The sequence below is a fragment of the Leguminivora glycinivorella genome, chromosome 26 (assembly GCF_023078275.1).
Source record: "Leguminivora glycinivorella isolate SPB_JAAS2020 chromosome 26, LegGlyc_1.1, whole genome shotgun sequence".
NCBI lineage: Eukaryota > Metazoa > Arthropoda > Insecta > Lepidoptera > Tortricidae > Leguminivora > Leguminivora glycinivorella.
In genome coordinates, this window is record NC_062996.1 from 5,605,858 (window position 1) to 5,627,369 (window position 21,512).

Below are 21,512 nucleotides of genomic sequence, written 5' to 3' on the forward strand. Positions count from 1 at the left end.
CTCCGTTGTTGCAGATTAGTGATCCAAGGTAGACAAATTCTTGCACAGCATCCAGGTCACGCAGCTCATTAGTTCTCTCCATTTTACCACCTCGGTCCACAAACATCAATTTGGTCTTGCTACGGTTGATGAGAAGCCCGTACTCAGCGCTTATCAGTTCAATCCTGTGCAGTAGTTCGGAGAGTTCCACTTCGCTAGCTCCAACAATCGTGGTATCGTCAGCAAATCGCAGATTGTTGATTAGATGGCCACCAATCTTTATCCCTCCGGTCCAACCATCCAGCACACGGCGCATGATGTGTTCACCGACCAGGTTGAAAAGCTGGGGAGATAGTATACAGCCTTGTCGGACTCCTCTCTCCGGTTTTAAAGGTGCCGATACTGCGTCTTCTATGCGAACTTTTGAGCTGCCGTCCAAATACAGGTTCTGCACAAGGAACACCAGGTGTTCGGGTATACCCATCTCCTTCATCACCTCGAACATTTTAGACCAGCTTATGCAGTCAAACGCCTTTGCGTAGTCGATAAAGCAGAAAGCTACCGGTACAAAAAATTCTCTGCATTTCTCTATGAGCTGCCGTATGTTAAGTATTTGCTCTCGTGTACCTTTGCATTTTACAAACCCAGCTTGTTCCTTCGCGATTTGTCCTTTAATGAAATGCTCCAGTCTCCTGTTAATGATATGCAACAGAATTTTACCCGCATGCGAAACGAGAGAAATAGTCCGGTAATTTTCGCATTTCAAGGTGGATCCTTTCTTATGTAAGGGGATTATGGTCGACTCAACCCAATCATCTGGCCAGCTGCCTGTCCTCCAGACCTTTTGACAAATGCTGAGCACTATTCTGTTGCCGTCCGGACCTAGACGCTTGAGCAATTGTGCGGTAAGCCCATCACCACCACAAGCCTTCAGTTTGAGCTTAGCTATTGCAGTTTCTACTTCGCTAAGCAAAATATCAGGCTCTCTATCTCCGTAGTCAAGCCTAATATACGCAGACTCGTCGTCGCTTGCACTGTAGAGCTTCTGGCAGTAGTCCCTCCACCTTGCTAGTACTCGGTCCTGGTCTAGGATCGGGATTCCCTTGTCATCACTAATAGACCATGACCTGGGTTTATGCTCTTTGGCAAGTACTTTAACCCTCTGGAACATGTCCCTAGCATGAGCTCCCCTGGCAAACTTTTCTATGTCGTCACACATGGAGTCTATGAACTGGTTTCTGTCATTTCTACATTGTCGTTGAACCAGAGTGCTAAGTTGTGAATACTCTTGTCGCTCTTCCTGCGTGGATAGACCCTTTGCCTTCAATGCTTTCCTTTCTTTGACCGCGTTCCAGGTAGTGTCACTCATCCAGTCCGCTTTAGATACTGCCACACCGGAAAGTTGTTTCGCCGTGTCCAAAACAGCAGTCTTCAGGGCTACCCAGGTATTATTAGGGTAGACTAGACCTTATTGGAATTAGTCCTGTTTCCTCACGATGTTTTTCTTCACCGAAAAGCGACTGGCAAATATCAAATGACATTTCGCACATAAATTCCGAAAAACTCATTGATTGGTTGAAACTAAGTATTTAGATAGAACTATCTTTTGCCCGCGGCTTCGCTCGCGTTAGAAAGAGACAAAAAGTAGCCTATGTCACTCTCCGACCCTTCAACTATTTCCACTTCAAAAATCTCGTCAATTCGTCGCTCCGTTTTGCCGTTAAAGACGGACAAACAAACAGACACACACACTTTCCCATTTATAATATTAGCTAGTATGGATTGTCAGTGTGAAATTTCAACCAGATAGCCCTGACACAACAGTACCCTGAAAGACAAATAAACATACATTTTTTCGAAAATTAAACTGCTGTACATACGAAGGGTATACTCTTGGGTCGACACGTTCGTTTTTCGTCACGTTCCTAAATTTGTCCGATTCTGCTTTCGTCAGCCATTCTTTATTCGTCACGATCATCGATGGACTTTCTCAACTACGGTCAATTTCGTTGTTCATCTTTATCTTAATTCGTTTCGTTCTGTACTCGTCATAATCTTCTTTCGGCATGTTCACTGTTAAATCTATGTTTTTCGTGTTTTTTCGTATTCTTAGTTCGGTACCAACTTAGAATATGACCAAATACGAAATGACGAAAAACGATTGAGTCGAAATAAGAAAAAAGCCAACAACTCATTATGGTCAAAGACGATAATGACTGCAGACTAAGTTGACGAATGAAGAATGGCTGACGAAAGCAGAATCGGACAAATTTAGGAACGTGACGAAAAACGAACGAGTCGACCCAAGAGTATACCATACCATACCACAGTATAATAAAGAGTACTATCGTACAGTATGGCCACTCCCGCTCCCCGCTGAAAGTGCCGCCCACCCCATCTCGGTTACCTCACAGTTATCGCCTGTCAAAAACGCTAACAGTCGACCTGACATATTTCACTCATACAAGCATAGCACGCGTTCACCTACACGAGCTATGCACAGTCTATGTGTGCTAGGAACGCGCCTCTTTCATATATTTGATCGTCAGTGTCCGAGGTGTGACCATACGAAGCACAGAATCTGTTATTACTTAAGCCAACAAAAATTAGAAAGCACAACAGCAAAAGCACATCTCGGACACTGGCTGGCGATCAAATATATGAAAGAGGCGCGTTCCTAGCACACAGTCTAAGCTCGTGTAGGTGAACGCGTACCATGCTTATTGCTTGTATAAGTGAAATATGACAGGTCGACTGTTAACGTTTTTGACAGGCGGTAACTGTGAGGTAACCGAGAGGGGGTGGGCGGGAGTGGCAATACTGTACGATAGTACTCTTTATTATACTGTGGCAAAAGACAGCTTGGCATAAAAAAGTAGAAACTATGACAAAACTGTAGTCCCGTGTATATTATTACGTGAAAAAGGGACAACTCGACCATTTGCCTCTTCTAATTTTACTGTTTTTTGCCAGACTATGTAATTTATCAATGACGAAGCGCTGGTAGCCTAGCGGTAAGTGCGTGCGACTTTCGTTCCGGAGGTCGCGGGTTCGAACCCCGGCTCGCACACCAATGTTTTTCGGAACTTATGTGCGAAATGTCATTTGATATTTTGAAAACATCGTGAGGAAACCGGACTAATTCCAATAAGGTCTAGTTACCCTTCGGGTTGGAAGGTCAGATGGCAGTCGCTTTCGTAAAAATAGTTCCTACGCCAAATCTTGGGATTAGTTGTCAAAGCGGACCCCAGGCTCCCATGAGCCGTGGCAAATGCCGGGATAACGCAAGGAGGATGATGATGATGCAATTCATCAATGACAGCAGGCTGCTACAGTGGCGCCACCTAGCGTGACGAAAAGGCAGTTTACCCCCTCTGTTGAAATTAATAAAAAACAACATATAACTAAAATAATTTATTTACGCCATCAGCAAGAGCAAACTTGTCCATTTCAGTACCGAACTGTAGTTTCACGGTATCAATTTATGTCACTTTCACTTGACTTGTTTCACTTAGTCACTTTATCACTGTCACGCGGCCAATTTACTAATATCTTCGTACTGCACATCTTTTATTACTCGCCCTGATTGCGAGCCGCTGGTTATCTGAAAAAAAAAAAAACATTTAATTTAACTGTTTTCATAAAACTAAACAAATCGTCACTACTTTTAAAAAATCTCGTATCTCACGCTGCTTCTCAAAGTTAAAACGCAGGAAGTCTATATGCATCCCATACATACTTACTACAATTTTCTTTTCATTGACAGACGAAGATACAAGTTTTTTTTTAAAGTAGTGACGAAATGTTCATTGCCTTTTCGATGGGAATGAATAGTCACATAAGTGACTATCTTAATAACTATTTCAGTACAGATGGTGCTTTTTTTACGCACTAGTGCGAGAAATGGTTAATTTCTTGTCAGATCGAAATTTCAGAGGGCCATCTGTACTGAAAAACGTCGTACGATACACGTGCGCAAAGGAAATTCGTAACTCGTGTTTTAATTTATCGCCAATCGTTTCGAACTTCCTTTTTCCGCACTTGTATCGTAATGTACTATTTTATCAACCAAATGTTAAAAGAAAATTTTATTATTTGACTTTCTGCTACGCCTCATGTCACCCTGATCATACAAAAGTTTCGAAAACTCACATATTACAAGCAATTTTTTTTTCGTAATTGCGGATTTTATTGCGCACATTTCATTACATATTTCTTGCAATTTCGCACTTAAATCACTCACTTTTTGCTCGAGTGGCTGTAAAAGGTTCACAAGTAGGCTTTTTACTTCACTACTGTCTATTTGTACCATTTTAACTATAAGATTTTGTTTTTACCGAGGAGCGACCGTTAGTGACGTATGGCCGACCGCCGACGACTGTATATAACCTTCAGATTGAATGTCTCTAGCTCTTATGGTTAGGCTAATAGCACTTTTCCTAATAAATCAATATAATTGAGTCATGGATGTTTTCTATGTATAATCACTACATAGTATAAAACAAAGTAGCTTTTTCTGTCCCTATGTCCCTGTGTATGCTTAAATCTTTAAAACTACGCAACGGATTTTAATGCGGTTTTTTTAAATAGATAGAGTGATTCTAGTGGAAGGTTTACATGTAGGTATAGTACCCATGCGAAGCCGGGGCGGGTCGCTAGTTATTTATATATTATATATATCGTTGTCTGAGTATCCACAACACAAGCCTTCTTGAGCTTACCGTGGGCCTCAGTCAATCTGTGTAAGAATGTCCTAAGCTAGTTTTATATAATAGTTTACATTGTTGACAATTTCTATTTTCAGCGATTTTAGTGAATGTGTTAATTGATTATTTTTGCTCTGTTCCTACCTCTATTATACAGCAGAAGTTATCAGTGTCGATCTCCTTCAGCACTCCTTTAGCGCCGCGGTGCGGTCCGTTCACAAACAAAACGCTGCGTCCAGGCGATGGTATAACTGTTTCCAGGTGGTTCTAAAAAAAGGAAATAAAAGAGGTTAGTGTGCCTTGTAGGGTCACATTTTTCATCACACTTCTGCAGTAAATGTGTAATTGTATGCAGGCGAAACGGGAGTTATAGCATAGATTGAATATAAGGTCATACCATCCCATACATTAAAATACGACCGCCTAAGAACGCGCATACACTACATCACACATAGATGGCGCCACAAAAAAAATGTCTTTTAGCTTTCGATTAATGATTATACTTGTAGATGGCGTTAAGTGTCACTTTTGACAAAGATTAATCATTTATGGCTCGAAAGTGACAACGCCAATCTCCAAACAACTACAGATATGAACTACAGTATGGGGTTCTTCAAAAAAGGAGTGTACAAGTTTCTAATGGGTCGACTACGCGCACGTGACACCCCTTGAGTTGCAGGCGTCCATAGGTTACGGTGACCGCTTTCCATCAGGCGGGCCGAATACCTGTTTGCCACCGACGTGGTATTAAAAAAAAAAAACGATGGCAACAAGGTTTTTTTGTGGCGCAATCTATGTGTGGTGTAGTGTATGCGCGTTCTTAGGCGGTCGCATTTTAATGTATGGGATAATATGATCTTCTTATATTTAATCTATGGTTATTGAAGCATAGAGTGTTTAATTTAAATTTATTTAAAACACCAAAACTTTTTCAACTGCGGGCTACTTCACCACAGTGACATTGACACAATCCTATATATATATATTTTTAATATTGGGGACACCTTTCACAGATCAACTTAGCCCTAAACTAAGCAAAGCTTGTACTATGGGTGCTAAGCGACGATATACATACTGAAATAGATAAATACATACTTATATACGTAGAAAACATCCATGACTCTGGAACAAATATCTGTGCTCATCACACAAATAAATGCCCTTACCGGGTTCGAACCCAGGACCGCGGCTTAGCAGGCAGGGTCACCACCGACTGAGCCAGACCGGTCGTCGTCATTTCTGGGTAGATAAGTAACATTAGGCAATGAACGACGAAGTGTAACAGTCGGGCGACAATGAAGAGGCACACTGACATTTTATCCCGCCAGGCGGCGCCTCTGCAAGTGTCTAGGCCACAGAATTATAATTAAACCAGAATGAGTTGTTAGGCCAAAAAGTGTGTCCACATGAGAGGTTAAAGTTGGGGCTGGTGTCCCTCTCGCACTTATTACCACTATCAAAATCATTTGAATGACGTCATCACTGTCATCATTTGGGGATACCAGTCAATATTCAAAGTTACTACCAAATCTACTAATACCCAATTGAAGGTTTTTAATAATTGCGCAATTTTTTGGTTTTATGGCTTCATAATAATGACTTACCAATTCGTTACAAGGTATTAATACCCTTGCCTCGATATAATACGAAAATAATTTAAGAAGTTTATAAACTTAGTTATCATACAGGTAAAAATACTACTACTATAGTAATTTTTTAACACTGGTCACACGTGCGAGAGGGACACCAGCCCCAACTTTGACCCTCTCATGTGGACACACTTTTGCTAGTCTGTCAAGAACGCCTTTATGCGCCAGTGATAAGGTTCAATTTAGTATGGCAAAAAAAGTGTGAGCTCAGTCCCTATTGTAGGTCGATGGTCTAGGCAAGTCAAGAGACAGTGTGAGAGAGAGAAAAATATCTTCTCGCTCTCACGTATGAAATTCTTCATCTGTGCAATGGACTAATAACGTGGCGCCATGTGTCATAACCTTTGACTGTGCCTTTTTGTCACTGTTGTGAAATAGGCCACTGAGCTCCAATAAAAATAACAGTATTCAAATTTCTGGTCAGAAACTCACCTGGTCTAACTTGATCCTGGTACCCTCATCCACAAGTTTGACTTCAGCGCCATATTTCTCGATCACCTTTTCTACCACTCCTTTCCTCTTATAGTACTTGTCTCCTAAAGATTTGGTTACGATTTTGACGAGTATACCCTCGGTCAGCCAGTAGTCTTTTCTGTAAGGAAATAAATAAATATAATAAAATATAAATAAATATCCTGACCCTGTGTGGTGACGGGTTAAGAATTTCACCACCCCCTTTCTTCCCGTGGGTGTCGTAGAAGGCGACTATGGGATATGGGTTAAATTGTGGCGTAGGCGAGAGGCTGGCAACCTGTCACTGCAATGCCACAGTTTGGTTTTCTTTCAACCCCTTATTTGCCAAGAGTGGCACTGAAGCTTTAGTAGTTTCATGTGTTCTGCCTACCCCTTTATGGGATACAGGTGTGATTGTATGTATGTTATATACATAGAAATATCCATGACTCAGGAACAAATATCTGTGCTCATCACACAAATAAATGCCCTTACCGGGATTCGAACCCGGGACCGCGGCTTAGCAGGCAGGGTCACTACGTGCTAGGCCAGACCGGTCGTCAAAATAATTACAATACAATATTTTATTCTGATTATGGTTAATTAGAACCAAATTTTATAATACTTTAGTGAATTAGTTTTCGAAAATCCCGTCTGATAAGAATCAAGATAAAAAGATGTTTTAATTGAAACTTGAATTAAATATATCTATTAGATAACGGCAAGTGTAGTATTTCACCGACTAAAACTATCCATTTTACATTATTTTGACGTTTTTCTTGAAAGCAGCCTTAAGACTATTTCAAAGTGTTCTTGTGATTTTTACCTTCCTAAACTAAGAATCTGAATGTAACGTCACACTAGGGGGGGGGGGGTGTAGTTTAATGTGACAAGGGGGGAGGGATGGGTCAAAATCATGAAATTGGCGTGACCTAATTAATGGATGAGCCCAAAATCCATCAAAACTTTACCTTTTATTTTTCTCTTTAACCCGTTGCTCCATCTCCATAATCTCCTCCAAAGCATTTTTCTTGCTTCTTTCTTTATCTTCTTTTGATTTCTTGCTGGAAGGTTCCTCCTTCTCCTTGCTTGAGGATTCTTCTTTACTTTTAGATTTTAACGCAGATGTGAGGAGTTCTGGTTTTTTATCTGAAATATAAATGATTTCCTTAGACATGTGCAAAAAAAGATCTGATACGAGTACCTAGTCCTTCAAAAATTATGAAGTTATGAAGGAAACTCAATTTAAAAAAAATTGGAGAGATATTTACAACTTCTCAACGTCACGTTGTCAGACTCGAACGATTACAATTGTCTCAATTAATTCTTGAAAGTGACTCTAAAAGCTCCAAAGATTTGAAGAGTAAGGATAAGGCAATCCATATAATTTCAACGGAGCTTGTTTGATGTGCTGTAGTGGAACGCTACAACGACTTTGGTTAATGAGTTCGCATTACACATGCGGATTCGCATGTACTACTCTCTAGGCTCGCATTTTTTCTTGGCCCTGTCCTTACAAAATAGATAAATATATAAATAAAAATAAAATAGATAATATGATATATGTATATAATAATCAGAGATCGGAATTTTGAGCGTCACTCATACTAAAAGTCATTAAAATGATGTAAGTCACTAAGAATATCGCAAAAATTCCGATCTCTGATTATAGTTAAAATAAATAATGTATATAGCTATTTAAGTTATATAGTTATAATAGATAACATACATATATAGTTATTTAAGATGTCTTGTCATTGTTACTAACAAACTATGGACACATGTTCTGAAATAAATGTTTTTTTTTTTTAAATATTTAAGTCAATGACTAGAACTTGCCTTCAGGTTTCCTCTTAAGGTTGAGACTGAGAGAGATGCGTTCCTGACTGCTCTCTCGCTTGAACTCAGTGTAGGAGGGTGTGCCGTCGTCTCCCTCTTTCCTCCCCCGTTCTACTTGCTTCTGGATAAACTCCAGCATTCTTTCCTATAATACAACAACAAATACAATAACGTTATATAAAGATTAAGATCATTTAGGGTGTTCTTAAAAAAAAAGTACCATGTTTGACGACCGATCTGGCCTAGGGGGCATAGTCCTGGATTCGAATCCTGGTAAGGGCATGTATTTGCGAGATGAACACAGAGTACCTGAGTCATGGATGTTTTCTGTGTAACATATAAGTATGTATTTATCTATATTAGTATGTATATCGTCGCTTAGCACCCATAATACAAGCTTTGCTTAGTTTGGGGCTATGTTGATCTGTCGGAGGAGGCCTATGCCAATATTTATTTATTGAGTTGCCACTCCTTGACATTATCTAATAACCTAACCACAACATAGTATGACGACATTTTCATGAAACATGGCTAAGAACACTCCCGACTAACTCAGCTTTCAGACAAAAAAAATTCCAATTGGTTCATCCGTTCGGGAGCTACAATGCCACAGACAGACAGACACACACACAGACAGACAAACAGACAGACACGTCGTTTTTGCGTTGGGGGTTAAAAATCGAGGGTTTACTGGTGAAACCCGATAAGTTGAGCAAACTGGTTTTTGAAATTCGAACTTTGTTAGCAATTATCTCGATTTATGGTTTCACCAGTAAACCCTCGAAATAGGGGTTAGTAGGCAACCCATTTTTATATTAGTACCTGATCATCTTTATCCATTTTCTCCTTCTTCGCCTTAGCTTCCATGGCAGCTACAGCAGCAGGATCCCGGTCGATGTAAGCTACGAACCAGCCTTTCTCCGTCTCGTCAACCACACATTTGCCCTCCCGGCCGAGCCACTTGACGAACTCTGTGAGCGTCTCCCATTGGGTGGCGTTCATGTGTAGATGGTCTCTGAAACGTAATACATAATACTATAGAAATTAGTCAGTTTTGTCAGAATAGAGCACAATTACATGTTTAAGGTAAGGGCTGAAAAAATCGTGGAATTATGAGTAAAGTAAATTTGTATCTTATCAATAGAAATAAAGTTCTGATTAAACGACTGCTTTATTTAACGATGCCTCGAGTTGTTAAACACAAGCCATTTTATGTTGTTTCCGAAAAGTGGTGTAATTTATTCCAACGAGGCAATTGTCCTGCTGTTGTATTCTGTTATTATAATATAATTATACATATTCGAGCTTATCAAGTTATACAGATCAGATAAACAATTAAACATTCATGCTGAATGAAATACGCTGTGTAAAATATGTTCTCATAAAGTACTTCAATAATTTAATCCCTCGTGTCCGGTAACACAAGATTGGTAAAAATTATGTATACTTATGAAAAGTTGATCTCAATTCAAACTGAGAATTATAATGCAGTTCTTAATTTTGATATTTAATGCTTTAAGTACGATTTTGAACAAAAACGATTCCTGTTCATTTGCAAATACATATTTAATAGTGAATTTAACATATTATATTAACCGTTAAAATTGAAGTTGTGCAATTGTGGGTAGTTTAATTCTGTTAAGTACTGAATTTAAATAAACAACTTTGATAATAAGGTTGCCAATCCCTGGTATGAATAATGGAGAGTAAGTTGTATCTCTAATCATCTTCAGATATTTTATGATAACTCGTTATAAAAATGTTTAGCGTTTTAAAGTTTTAAAACTCAACGAATTGTAATGTGTTGTTTTTCAACGTTTTATTTCACGAATTGGACTGATTGATCTCATTTTGATTGTTGACGGTATGCTACCACATTTATGAATACTATTTTATAATGGCCAGTGATGGCAGAATTATTTAATCAAAGTAACGTATAAAACAAAATTCTTCGCATTTTACCATGGTGATCATGAGTGATAATTCGATGGGAAATCGAAAAATTACATCTATGGTGTGAATAAATATCATTAAGACATGTTTCAGACTATTAGTAAATAAAGTAATATCTGTTTGCTTCTTAAGAATAACGATTCAATCTTGATATGCTTATATATTATGGTGCATGTGACATGACATGGGTGATGGTCACATGTAGTCATATGTAGAGTCATATGTAGAGTCATATGTAGAGTCATATGTAGAGTCATATGTAGAGTCATATGTAGAGTCATATGTAGAGTCATATGTAGAGTCATATGTAGTCATATGTAGAGTCATATGTAGAGTCAGTCATATGTAGAGTCAGTCATATGTAGAGTCAGTCATATGTAGAGTCAGTCATATGTAGAGTCAGTCATATGTAGAGTCAGTCATATGTAGAGTCAGTCATATGTAGAGTCAGTCATATGTAGAGTCAGTCATATGTAGAGTCAGTCATATGTAGAGTCAGTCATATGTAGAGTCAGTCATATGTAGAGTCAGTCATATGTAGAGTCAGTCATATGTAGAGTCAGTCATATGTAGAGTCAGTCATATGTAGAGTCAGTCATATGTAGAGTCAGTCATATGTAGGTCATAGAGTCATATGTACGCGTAAACTCGAGTATTTTGGCCCCAGTATAAAATAATGACTTGAGCCAGGGTATTGCACAATGAATCGTATCTTGTGGAATAAATGGTTGACGCACGCGGATGGACGTGCGGGATTTAGAGCGCGTGGATGAACGTGCGAGATTTAAAGCGCGTGGATGAACGTGCGAGATTCAAAGCGCGTGGATATACGTGCATAACATTTAAGCACGTTGATGAACGTGAAAGACTTTCATTTCAACCTTTATAAATACATGAAACATGAATATAAAAGTACAACATAAATGACTGTGCCTTAATATCAGAATGTATATTATTTGCGACTTTTGATTGGATAAAGCAGTACAGCAATAATTACATATTTATCTTTTGGCTACGTGTAATACGTGTATCCAGTTCTTTACATGTTTTATAGTCTTAGGTGATCAAGAATAAAGTAACAAAAAAAGAGACTTTATTGATAACATATAAAACTTATTACCTAGCAGGTTTAGCTCGTAAAATATTAAAAGTGAAGTACTTAAACTTTGTATCGGTTATGAAGAGACCTATTAGATTTAAAATAAAATCGTTACTAACGACTAGTTTCCCTTTCATAGATAAAAGAAATAAATTGAAAATGTGCAATTTGAAATCTAGAGAGCAAACATTAATAATCTTTTGTCTTTAAATTCGCGATAGCTCTTCATGAAAAGAAAATATATACTTGCTTTATGTGTGAATAGATTTTTTGATAATTAAATGAATTGCTTACCACTTGCGGCTTGTAATCAGCGCGAATAAAGATACGTAGGATATCGTATTTGGTTTTTCATACGACACGGTATTTATAAAAAAAAAGAGATTATGTATATAATGTCTGACGGGTGTCGCTATTGTTGACCTGTAACCTAAATAGTATATGTACAAAGAGTTTTTCTATTTCGGCATACTATTGCATCAATCTTAGCTAGTACCTAAAATAATAATAATAATAACAGGATAAAAAAAAATAATAATAAGGACCTACACCGTAGCAGGGGCGGCTCACTCCGCGATTCTATCGCCGCGCTACAAGTACATGCCAGCGGCCGCGAGTTCGCGGCCTAATCAGGGGTGGCGCGTGTTTTCACGGAACGCACGTTCGCACTTTCTAATGTTACTTTACGTCGCGAGTTTTTTTTAAGGTTCATATGCTATGTCCGCGTGTGAAATGGCTAATAATGCTTAGTTAAATAGATATCATGAATAAAATAAATACCATAGGACATGTTTACACAGATCTACTATTGATTAAGTCCCCCGAAAAGATTCAATAAGGCTTGTGATGTTGGAACTTAAACAAAAATATATAAATACTATATATATACCTAGAAAGTACCCAAGACTTGAATATAATAGTATAACATTTTATCTGAGTATTAAATCGTTTTAATCTGTAGGCAACCCTATCGCCAGGCGCCGCGCACGTGCGGCTCGTTTCTTTGTTAGAATTTTGTAGGTATTTAAAAAGTCGGCATGTCGTGAACATCAAAGCAGTGGGCCTTCTGTACTTGTACTATTATATATTCTGTGACCGTAGTCGTGTACTTGCGATTAGTCTTAAATGGTTGCGTAATATAATATGTTTACGTTACAAATGGTAAATATTAACTAGGCGCGATATTTTATTGACAGGTCATTTGAGTATTTAAAGATTCTGTAAATGTGTATGATATATACATCTGAAAAATCTTGAATATAATTACTCAGTATATATAAACAGTAGATATATTAATAGACGATGACAATAATTTAATTAATCATAACGACTATCGATACATTATGACTTATTGAATTGATTACCGAACCATAATCGTTTTACCATAATTTCGAAGACAGTCGAAATTATGTTCCTAAAGAAAGTGTTGCAAGTTTCAGATCAAGGACCGAGGAGCGTCCAGGTGAAAGGGCCAGGGTCTGGTATTCGTTTACCACCCAGGAGTGCCCAGGTGAGAGGGTCGGGGTGTAGATTCACTTCCGACCCAGGAGTGCCCAGGTGAGAGGGTCAGGGTAAAGATACCTCTGTTTCGATCGTCCACCGTGGGTCCTCATACGCTGGCATGGTACGCGAGCTTGCGTCTGGCGGCGCAATGTCCGGCGTCCGTGATGAGCAGCATCGGCAGCACTATCCAGGCTGACAGAGCTTGGGTGGCCCATGATGCTGTTGCAGCGGACGGGTACATCATGTTGCCAAAGCCCGTGGCGGCACGGGAATTTCATTCAATCGTGTGATGAGGTGGTGATGTCATAAAACCGTGTAAATGTGTTCTTTTTGCTTGTTTCGCGAGTGAAGTGTGAAGTGAAGTGTTGCATTGTTTACTTAAATATGTTTATAACTTGTGAAATTAATTTAATTATCATAATTTAATTAGATGTAATGAATTCAATTGGATGTAATGAATTTAATTAGATGTAATTAATTTAATTGTATCGAAGTTAATGTTATTCATATATTTATTTTTCACGGGCCTATATTTCTTGATAAGATTTATGGAAATATTTAAAAATCCATTTTATAGGATATCGTAATTATGGGGTAAAGGTATCGGTATGAAGTGAAGTGATGTTTTGTGTTTCTATTGTTTAAGAATTATTTCAAATGCATATTATACTACACTTTTATAATCTTTTTCTTGTATAAACTGATATTGTCTTTCTTTTGAATTATTTCACATTAAGTTTTGGCGAAGGGTCTCGCCTCGAACAGGATGGCCGAGCTGTTAGAGTAATTATTTATTAATGCCTTATTTTGATTTATCTTACTGTCATTTATGATGAAAGTATTAAAGAATATCAATTGACTAATAGTAGTCACTGGGTTTCCGCCATGTTGGAATGTTATAAAAATGGCGGACAAGCAGTGACGGGGGGCAGTTCGAGTACAGACGAGTAGTAGTGAAGAAGTCTTGAATTATTTATTGTAAATTGGTTGTTAATATGTTTGTTATAAGTGAATAAAGTAAATGTGATGGTACAAGTAATAGTTTTCATCATCAACCTGGTAATATCCCCAACAGGGCTGAAAGCTGAGCATAGCAATTCATTTAAGGGTTAGTTGTAATGGAAATAATTTTGCAATCATTTGGCCGAATACGGACATTGAAAAACTTGTCGAATACCGAATATTTACCAAATATTGGCCCATCTCTAATGCAAATAAAGAACTATTGAACAAAAAATAATCTGACAACTTGTGACTCTTTTGAACTTTTGATTAGCAGAAACATCTGAAAATCGGTCCACTATGTCGCGGTTGGGGGTTTTTCAAAATTTTCTTTTGTAGTTATACCACAATATATAATAGTACAAGTACAGAAGGCCCACTGTTTTGATGTTCCCGAAATGCCGCCTTTTTAAATACCTACAAAATTCTTACAAAGAAACGAGCCGCACGTGCGCGGCGTCCGGTGATAGGGTTACCAATGGATCCAAACGAATTATACTCACATAAAATGTTATACTATTATATTCAAGTCTTGGGTACTTTGTAGGTATATATGCTGTATTTATATATTTTTGTTCAAGTTCCAACATCATAAGCCTTATTGAACTTTTCCGTGGGGCTTAATCGATAGTAGATCTGTGTAAGAATGTCGTATGGTATTTATTTTATTCAATATGTCTATTTAACTAAGTATTATTAGCCATTCCACACGCGGGCATCGCTTAAAAAATCTTCGCGACATAAAGTAACAATAGAAAGTTCGAACGTGCATTCTGTGAGAACGCGCGCCACCCCTGAGTAGGCCGCGAACTCGCGGCCGCCAGGATGTACTTGTAGCGCGGCGATAGAATCGCGGAGTGAGCCGCCCCTGGTTATACTAACTTTCTGTTTACTATATTTGTCTTTGAATCTGCCTTACCTGTTCGAAATGTAATCCTGATAAACTTTATTCGCATTCACCCTCTTCGTCCCAAACTGCCGCCTCAACAGCTCGACATAACCATCCGCGAATTCCTTCGAGAACTCATCGATGTATTTCGAAGCATTATCAGCAAATAATAACAGTTGCCTCTGATGAGACTCCGACATGGTGTGACATTTGAACCCATTCTCGTCACGACACTGTTTCTGACACATCTGGCAGTACCAACGCAGCTTCTGAAGGCCTTTGGCTTTTATTTTGTTCGCTATGTACTTTGGTGTGCCTTTTTCAGCTTTACCACCCATCTTTGATGGGGTTTTCGCGTGTTACGCCAGTAGTTTTCTGGGCAACTTGAGTTTGATTTATGACTTCTGTTATATAAATAACAGTGTAAATGGTTTTGATTATGTTTTTAAGCAAAAAATATTAAATTTATCGTAAAAACAGCACAAAATTACACAATAAACGATAAGCACGTCACGCCAAGACGACGTTAAACTGACAGCCATGCTTTAGTGTTGCCAGAGCACTTAAATTTAAAAGTGCGGTCTGTAAAGTCCAAGTAGGCTAGCCAGACGGACCGATTTGATGAAATTACTAAATTAGTGTCAATTTCCAGTTTGTTCACCAATTTTTAATTTATGTTGAAATTTGAGCGCTCAAAATTTATTAAACTAAACGCTAATTACTATTCACCATTAGTTTTCTGGGGTCTGTATGTCCAATCATAATCAGTGTTGGAAAAAAGCGACCCTGATTGGCGATCGTGTCCGCATGATTTGATCAAAATTTATTTAAAATTAATCAGATTGGTGACTAAATTATCCTGTCTGACATCTGACATGACTCAGACAAGCATACCTGACCATACTCCAATTAACACAATACCGGGTTGTGCCGAGGTCATCGTATAAACGAGAAAGAGATAATCTCTTTCTCATTCTGGCTTATGGCACGTCCCGGTAGTCTATATCACAGACTACTAAGAAGATACGAAGGTCTTGAGGTTTATCTTCTTAGTAGTTTGTGGGTTTACTCTCTATCTATTTATTCCGTAATTAATGAAAATGAAACATTTTTTTTTTATCAAAAATTACAATTTACTGTGGGTACCTTACATTAATGTTTCGCCAAACTGCGGAGCAGTTTGTTGGCGTTGCGCTCAATCTATTTCTAAAAGTAAAGGTATGTGTATTAAACTCATGCATATGATTTACTTATCTTTTAAACACATGCCTTGCCTAGGACATGCGTCATGCGTAGTATAACATAAACATGTTAAGGTAAACGCACTAGTGCTCAGCCATGCGCCAGATATCAGCATTTTTAGGGTTCCGTAGTCAACTAGGAACCCTTATAGTTTCGCCATGTCTGTCTGTCCGTCCGTCCGTCCGTCCGTCCGTCCGTCCGCGGATAATCTCAGTAACTGTAAGCACTAGAAAGCTGAAATTTGGTACCAATATGTATATCAATCACGCCAACAAAGTGCAAAAATAAAAAATGGAAAAAAATGTTTTATTAGGGTAGCCCCCCTACATGTAAAGTGGGGGCTGATTTTTTTTTTCATTCCAACCCTAACGTGTGATATATTGTTGGATAGGTATTTAAAAATGAATAAGGGTTTACTAAGATCGTTTTTTGATAATACTAATATTTTCGGAAATAATCGCTCCTAAAGGAAAAAAAAGTGCGTCCCCCCCCTCTAACTTTTGAACCATAAGTTAAAAAAATATGAAAAAAATCACAAAAGTAGAACTTTATAAAGACTTTCTAGGAAAATTGTTTTGAACTTGATAGGTTCAGTAGTTTTTGAGAAAAATACGGAAAACTACGGAACCCTACACTGAGCGTGGCCCGACACGCTCTTGGCCGGTTTTTTATTTCTGTCTGTATTTCGAAAGGCACCGAAGTGAAGTTTCGGCATTGTTCTTTTACATTTATTGCCAAAGCTTTTTTCACATTATCCGATCCGATAACGGATGTCGGAAGGATTTCAATAGAAAAAATCCAAGATGGCGCCTGTGTTGTATGGGATATCGGTCCGACATCCGATATCGGATCGGATAATGTGAAACGCACTAAGGGTCAATTGCTATGACATTTATGAGTTGAGAACAAATTGCCAGTGTGTAACTAAAACATCAAATGAAGCGATCGTCAACTTTTGAGAACATTGCGTAACACACCCTAATCTTGAAGAGAATATTCTCAGTGGCAATTTATACGAGAAATTTCTATATTTTTTTTTAAATAACTCAGTCCTTGCAAGTGATTCAAAGTTGGTGTCATACAACAAAATAATGCTATTATTAATAAGCCTTTTCAAACGAGCTATGTCCCACCTGTAATATCTACTACTACTCATGGGACAAAATACCCATTCTCCTTTTTCCGTAATTCGAAAATTTTGAGAATATAATGCAACTTGTATATTTATCATAGAAGATTCAATTTTAGGATCACTATACAAGTACACTTACCCTATTAACTACGGAATTCTTGGATAAAAGTAGTAATAAAATGATAGTTAAATGACTATCACAACATTCATAACACCTTTGCAGCAGTCAAGTTCTGAACCCGGCATTATCGTATATTTATTGAAAGTTTTTTTCAAAACACCTTTAAAGTCGAACATCGCCTAGCTGCCTTCTGAAATTAAACAAAAAAATGGTGCTGTTTTCCGTCCTAATACTAAACGTTTTCACTACAATATACGCTCTTGAAAACGATGTCAATGGTAAGATTTAAGACATATCAATAGCAAAATATAGTTTGTTGTAATATAATTTAAGTAGGTTTTAATAAAATGATTTACCACCTGTCACTGAAATATCACAGTTTTCTCGCTATGGTGAGGGGAAAAGTTTTGTGTTACACTCGGGTGCAAATGTATTTTACTTCTCGTGTGTTAAAAAACTCGCAAGTTCAGGATTCTATTTAACTGTCAAGAGTGGCCGTTTCATGTGTTTTTCAATTTCACACTCGGCGTTAAAATACAACTTTGCCCCCTCAAATAACTATTAAAAGTGTCACTGCTAATCTAATTCCGTTTGGGAATACGGGTGTGAGTTTATGAATGTATTTATTAGAATAACAATATTTCTCCGATTTGGTCGAGAAACGTTTGATTCGGTCATCCCCTTCCAACTGATACTCTACTCTTTTTCTATGTCAATCTAAACCGTCCTAAATTTATTTTCTTGTGTTGTTTTCTGTAATTCTTTAAGGGTGCGCGCCCACGGGCTACAAAGTTGCTCGGCGACTTACGTATTTAATATGAAAAGTTGCGTCGCTTCGTGAGCACACTTTCATACTAGCCCATGGTCGCGACAAAAAAGTCGCTTCGAAAAGTCGCGCACCCTCTTAATGTTGCTTTTTACAGTTGAAGACCAGTCTTCTCGCATTTGGTACGGCATTCGTGCCAACATAACGGACGCTCCATACTTCGCATCCATTAAACATTGTGGTGCGGCCATCATCTCTGATCGTTGGCTGGTCACGGCGGCTCACTGCGTAACGTAAGTTAACCGATTCGTTGCGTCAGTTGCGTGTTCCATTTTCGAAAACTTTAAGCGTGTGGCGGCGAACAACTTTTATTGACTTTAACGTCTCTTGTGTCATCCGCACAGAAACGGTTATAGTAGATTGTGTTTACAAGGGAGCAAACGTACAAGGGCGTAAATTGAATCCTTAACGAAGTGAAGGTTTCTATCATTGAATTCTTAGCATCAGTGAAGAATTCTAAAATAGATTCTTGAGCGGGGTTGGTCTAGTGGTCAGGACGTTAGCCGCGGAAACTGAAGACCCGCGGGTTCGATTCGATTCGAATCGAATTTTGCGGGCATTCGGGTTCGATTTTTTCAGCTTTCGTGTATTTCAACATAAAGCTCTAACTCTTTAACAAAAAATCTTTTTCAATGATCCATAGGTACCTGGTTGTTTTTCAGATTGAAATTCATGAAATTCAAAATTAAACTAGCATATATCGGAGGAGACAGCATTGAAACCAGCAAAGTTTACACCATAGATGACGTGATTGTCCATCCGAAATACTCGTTTGTTTCACAATTCGATCTTCCCTATAAATGATGTTGCTCTCATACACTTGTCAAAGTCGTTGAAGTTCAGCAAGAAAGTCCAACCTATAACGCTCCCTGGGAGAAATTATCAGGTTAATGCTGTTCATATTTTCGTCGGAAGGGAAAAGACCAGGTAAAGGATTGTTTAACAACATATATATTAATGCAACGCAACACTGCAATGCGACATAAATTCATGTATAGATGCTCAACCAACTCTTGGCACAAAAATAAATGGCGAAAAATTCAATTTCCTATAGGAATTAATCCTTCGTCCCTACATTTTTAATCAATTTTTAAGTGTTATGGCTCTTCGATGATTACGACACTGTCAAGGTTTAGGAAGAGCAGGAAGACACGCATTTTATGAAGACAATTGGACAAAACGTAAAATAGTCGAAGATAGCTCGCCATGTTTCGCTCCGTAATGAGGAGCGTTTTCATTGAGCACGCGAGATGCCAATGGTAGCCCGACGTGCGGGATGCCGATGGTATCGCGCGTGCTCAATGAAAATGCTCCTCGTTACGGAGCGAAACATGTCGAGCTATCTTCGACAATTTTACGTGAGTTACCCGATTTTACATGATTAATATGTCCAGTGTCTTACGGCAGTTTTATTATTAAAGATATTAATTTATTGTCTAACTTCTTCTTCTTCCTCCTACCCTTATCCCACGTTATGTGGGGTCGGTACAACATGTCTTCCTCTTCCATTCTCCCCTATCTCTCGTCATCTCAACTATAAATATTCTACTTCATCTCACATTTTTTTACAGACGGACAAACTGACCAAATATTTAATGAGTATGAAAGTTCGTGCTCTAGACGCGGAATCATGTTTATCTTATTTGCCAGTAGAAGAACAAAGGGTTGTTAAACCATATTTGGAACAGATGAAGGAAGTAACTATATGCACAAAACGGGTTGAGGACATACCGGGACTATGTCATGTGAGTATGTCACGCAAAAACAACGGGGTGTTATAAGTTTGACGTGTCTGTGTGTCTGTCTGTCTGTGGCATCGTAGCTTTCGAACGGATGAACTGATTTAGATTTAGTTTTTTTGTTGTTCGAAAGCTGAATAAGAGAGCGCGCACACGGGCAACTTTTGGCAGCGACTTTTTTGTCGCGACCATGGCCTAGACGCAACTTTTCATACAAATACGAAAGTCGCCAAGCAACTTTGTCGCCCGTCTGCGCGCACCCTAAGTCGGGAGTGTTTTTTTGTTCTTAGACATGTTTGATGAAAATCGGTCCATCTCGGTTTTTTTTTTCAAAATTTAATATTTATATTGTGGTTTTTTCAGGGCGACTCTGGCAGCCCCCTTGTTCAGAACCAGACTCTCGTCGGTATAGCGTCCTACATATCTCATCGTAACTGCTCGCTGGCAAAGCTTGGCATGTTCACCAACGTGGCTGTGTATGTGGACTGGATCGAATCCATTACCCTTGTAAGGCCCAATGTACATTAAAATGTACATAGTGTTGCAATCTAATTTGAACCTTTTAAGAAACGATTAAAGTAGAATTTCCATTGTTACATTGATTTTTAAAACAAGCGAAAATCTTACTAATTTATTGTATTTCATTTCATTTCATTTATTCAACATTACACGTTCAACGGGAAAACTAACTACAATGGGCCTTACGAGCAGGCGTTTAGTATACCAAGACGACCGGTCTGGCTCAGTCGGTAGTGATAGTGACCCTGCCTGCTAAGCCGCGGTCCTGGGTTCGAATCCCGGTAAGGGCATTTATTTGTGTGATGAGCACAGATAATTATTTGTTCCTGAGTCATGGATGTTTTCTATGTATATAAGTATGTATTTATCTATTTAAGTATGTATATCGTCGCTTAGCACCCATAATACAAGCTTTGCTTAGTTTGGGGCTAAGTTGATCTGTATAAGGTGTCCCCAATTAAAAAAAAAAAAATAAGTATACCAGATCTATGCAGTTCTGTGATGGTGACGGATGAAATCGATGATGATGGAGATGAAATTGGTGATGATTGGGCATGGAATATGTACCTACAGGAAACTGCTGTAACGGATGGTAATCATGGAGTTTAATGACAAAATGGAAAATAAATGATATTATAAATTTAATTAAAACCGAATTTTATTTTTTATCGCAAAAACAAATAAGCCGTTCATGGAAAATCGGCGTAGCATGTCTTTTCCTTGCATATCAATCTCTATAGCGCCCTGTATGCGTGTGTAAGTATTTATGTATACTGAATTGAAAGTTATGTTTTGTCACGAATTATGTTTATCGATAATAGTTATTTGTTATACAAGGGGGCAAAGTTGTATTTTAACGCC

The 21,512-nt window shown here is 38.3% G+C and overlaps 1 protein-coding gene and 1 long non-coding RNA gene across 2 annotated transcripts; one reads left to right on the forward strand and one right to left on the reverse strand.

Annotated features, from left to right (window-relative positions):
- Positions 1-3,397: 3,397 nt before the first annotated feature.
- Positions 3,398-15,598, reverse strand: LOC125239893 (DNA/RNA-binding protein KIN17). The gene is made up of 7 exons (XM_048147659.1): positions 15,103-15,598; positions 9,449-9,641; positions 8,627-8,771; positions 7,759-7,936; positions 6,767-6,926; positions 4,830-4,952; positions 3,398-3,583 (listed from the first exon to the last, which is right to left on the reverse strand). Exons 1-7 carry the CDS (start codon positions 15,408-15,410, stop codon positions 3,509-3,511), a joined length of 1,182 nt encoding a protein of 393 aa, XP_048003616.1. The 5' UTR covers positions 15,411-15,598; the 3' UTR covers positions 3,398-3,508.
- A 2,069-nt stretch (positions 15,599-17,667) lies between these two features.
- Positions 17,668-20,758, forward strand: LOC125240046. Its single transcript, XR_007178584.1, has 5 exons — positions 17,668-17,845; positions 18,491-18,626; positions 19,056-19,320; positions 19,965-20,138; positions 20,496-20,758. It is a non-coding gene; the product is annotated as an uncharacterized LOC125240046 (long non-coding RNA).
- Positions 20,759-21,512: the final 754 nt, after the last annotated feature.

Coding starts and splice junctions, on each gene's coding strand:
- LOC125239893 (XM_048147659.1), bottom strand. CDS start 15,410: ATGGGTGGTAAAGCTGAAAAAGGCACACCAAAGTACATAGCGAACAAA. Junction 9,642..15,102: donor CAGGATTACATTTCGAACAG/GTAAGGCAGATT, acceptor ATTACGTTTCAG/AGACCATCTACACATGAACG. Junction 4,953..6,766: donor CCAGGATCAAGTTAGACCAG/GTGAGTTTCTGA, acceptor TCCTTTTTTTAG/AACCACCTGGAAACAGTTAT.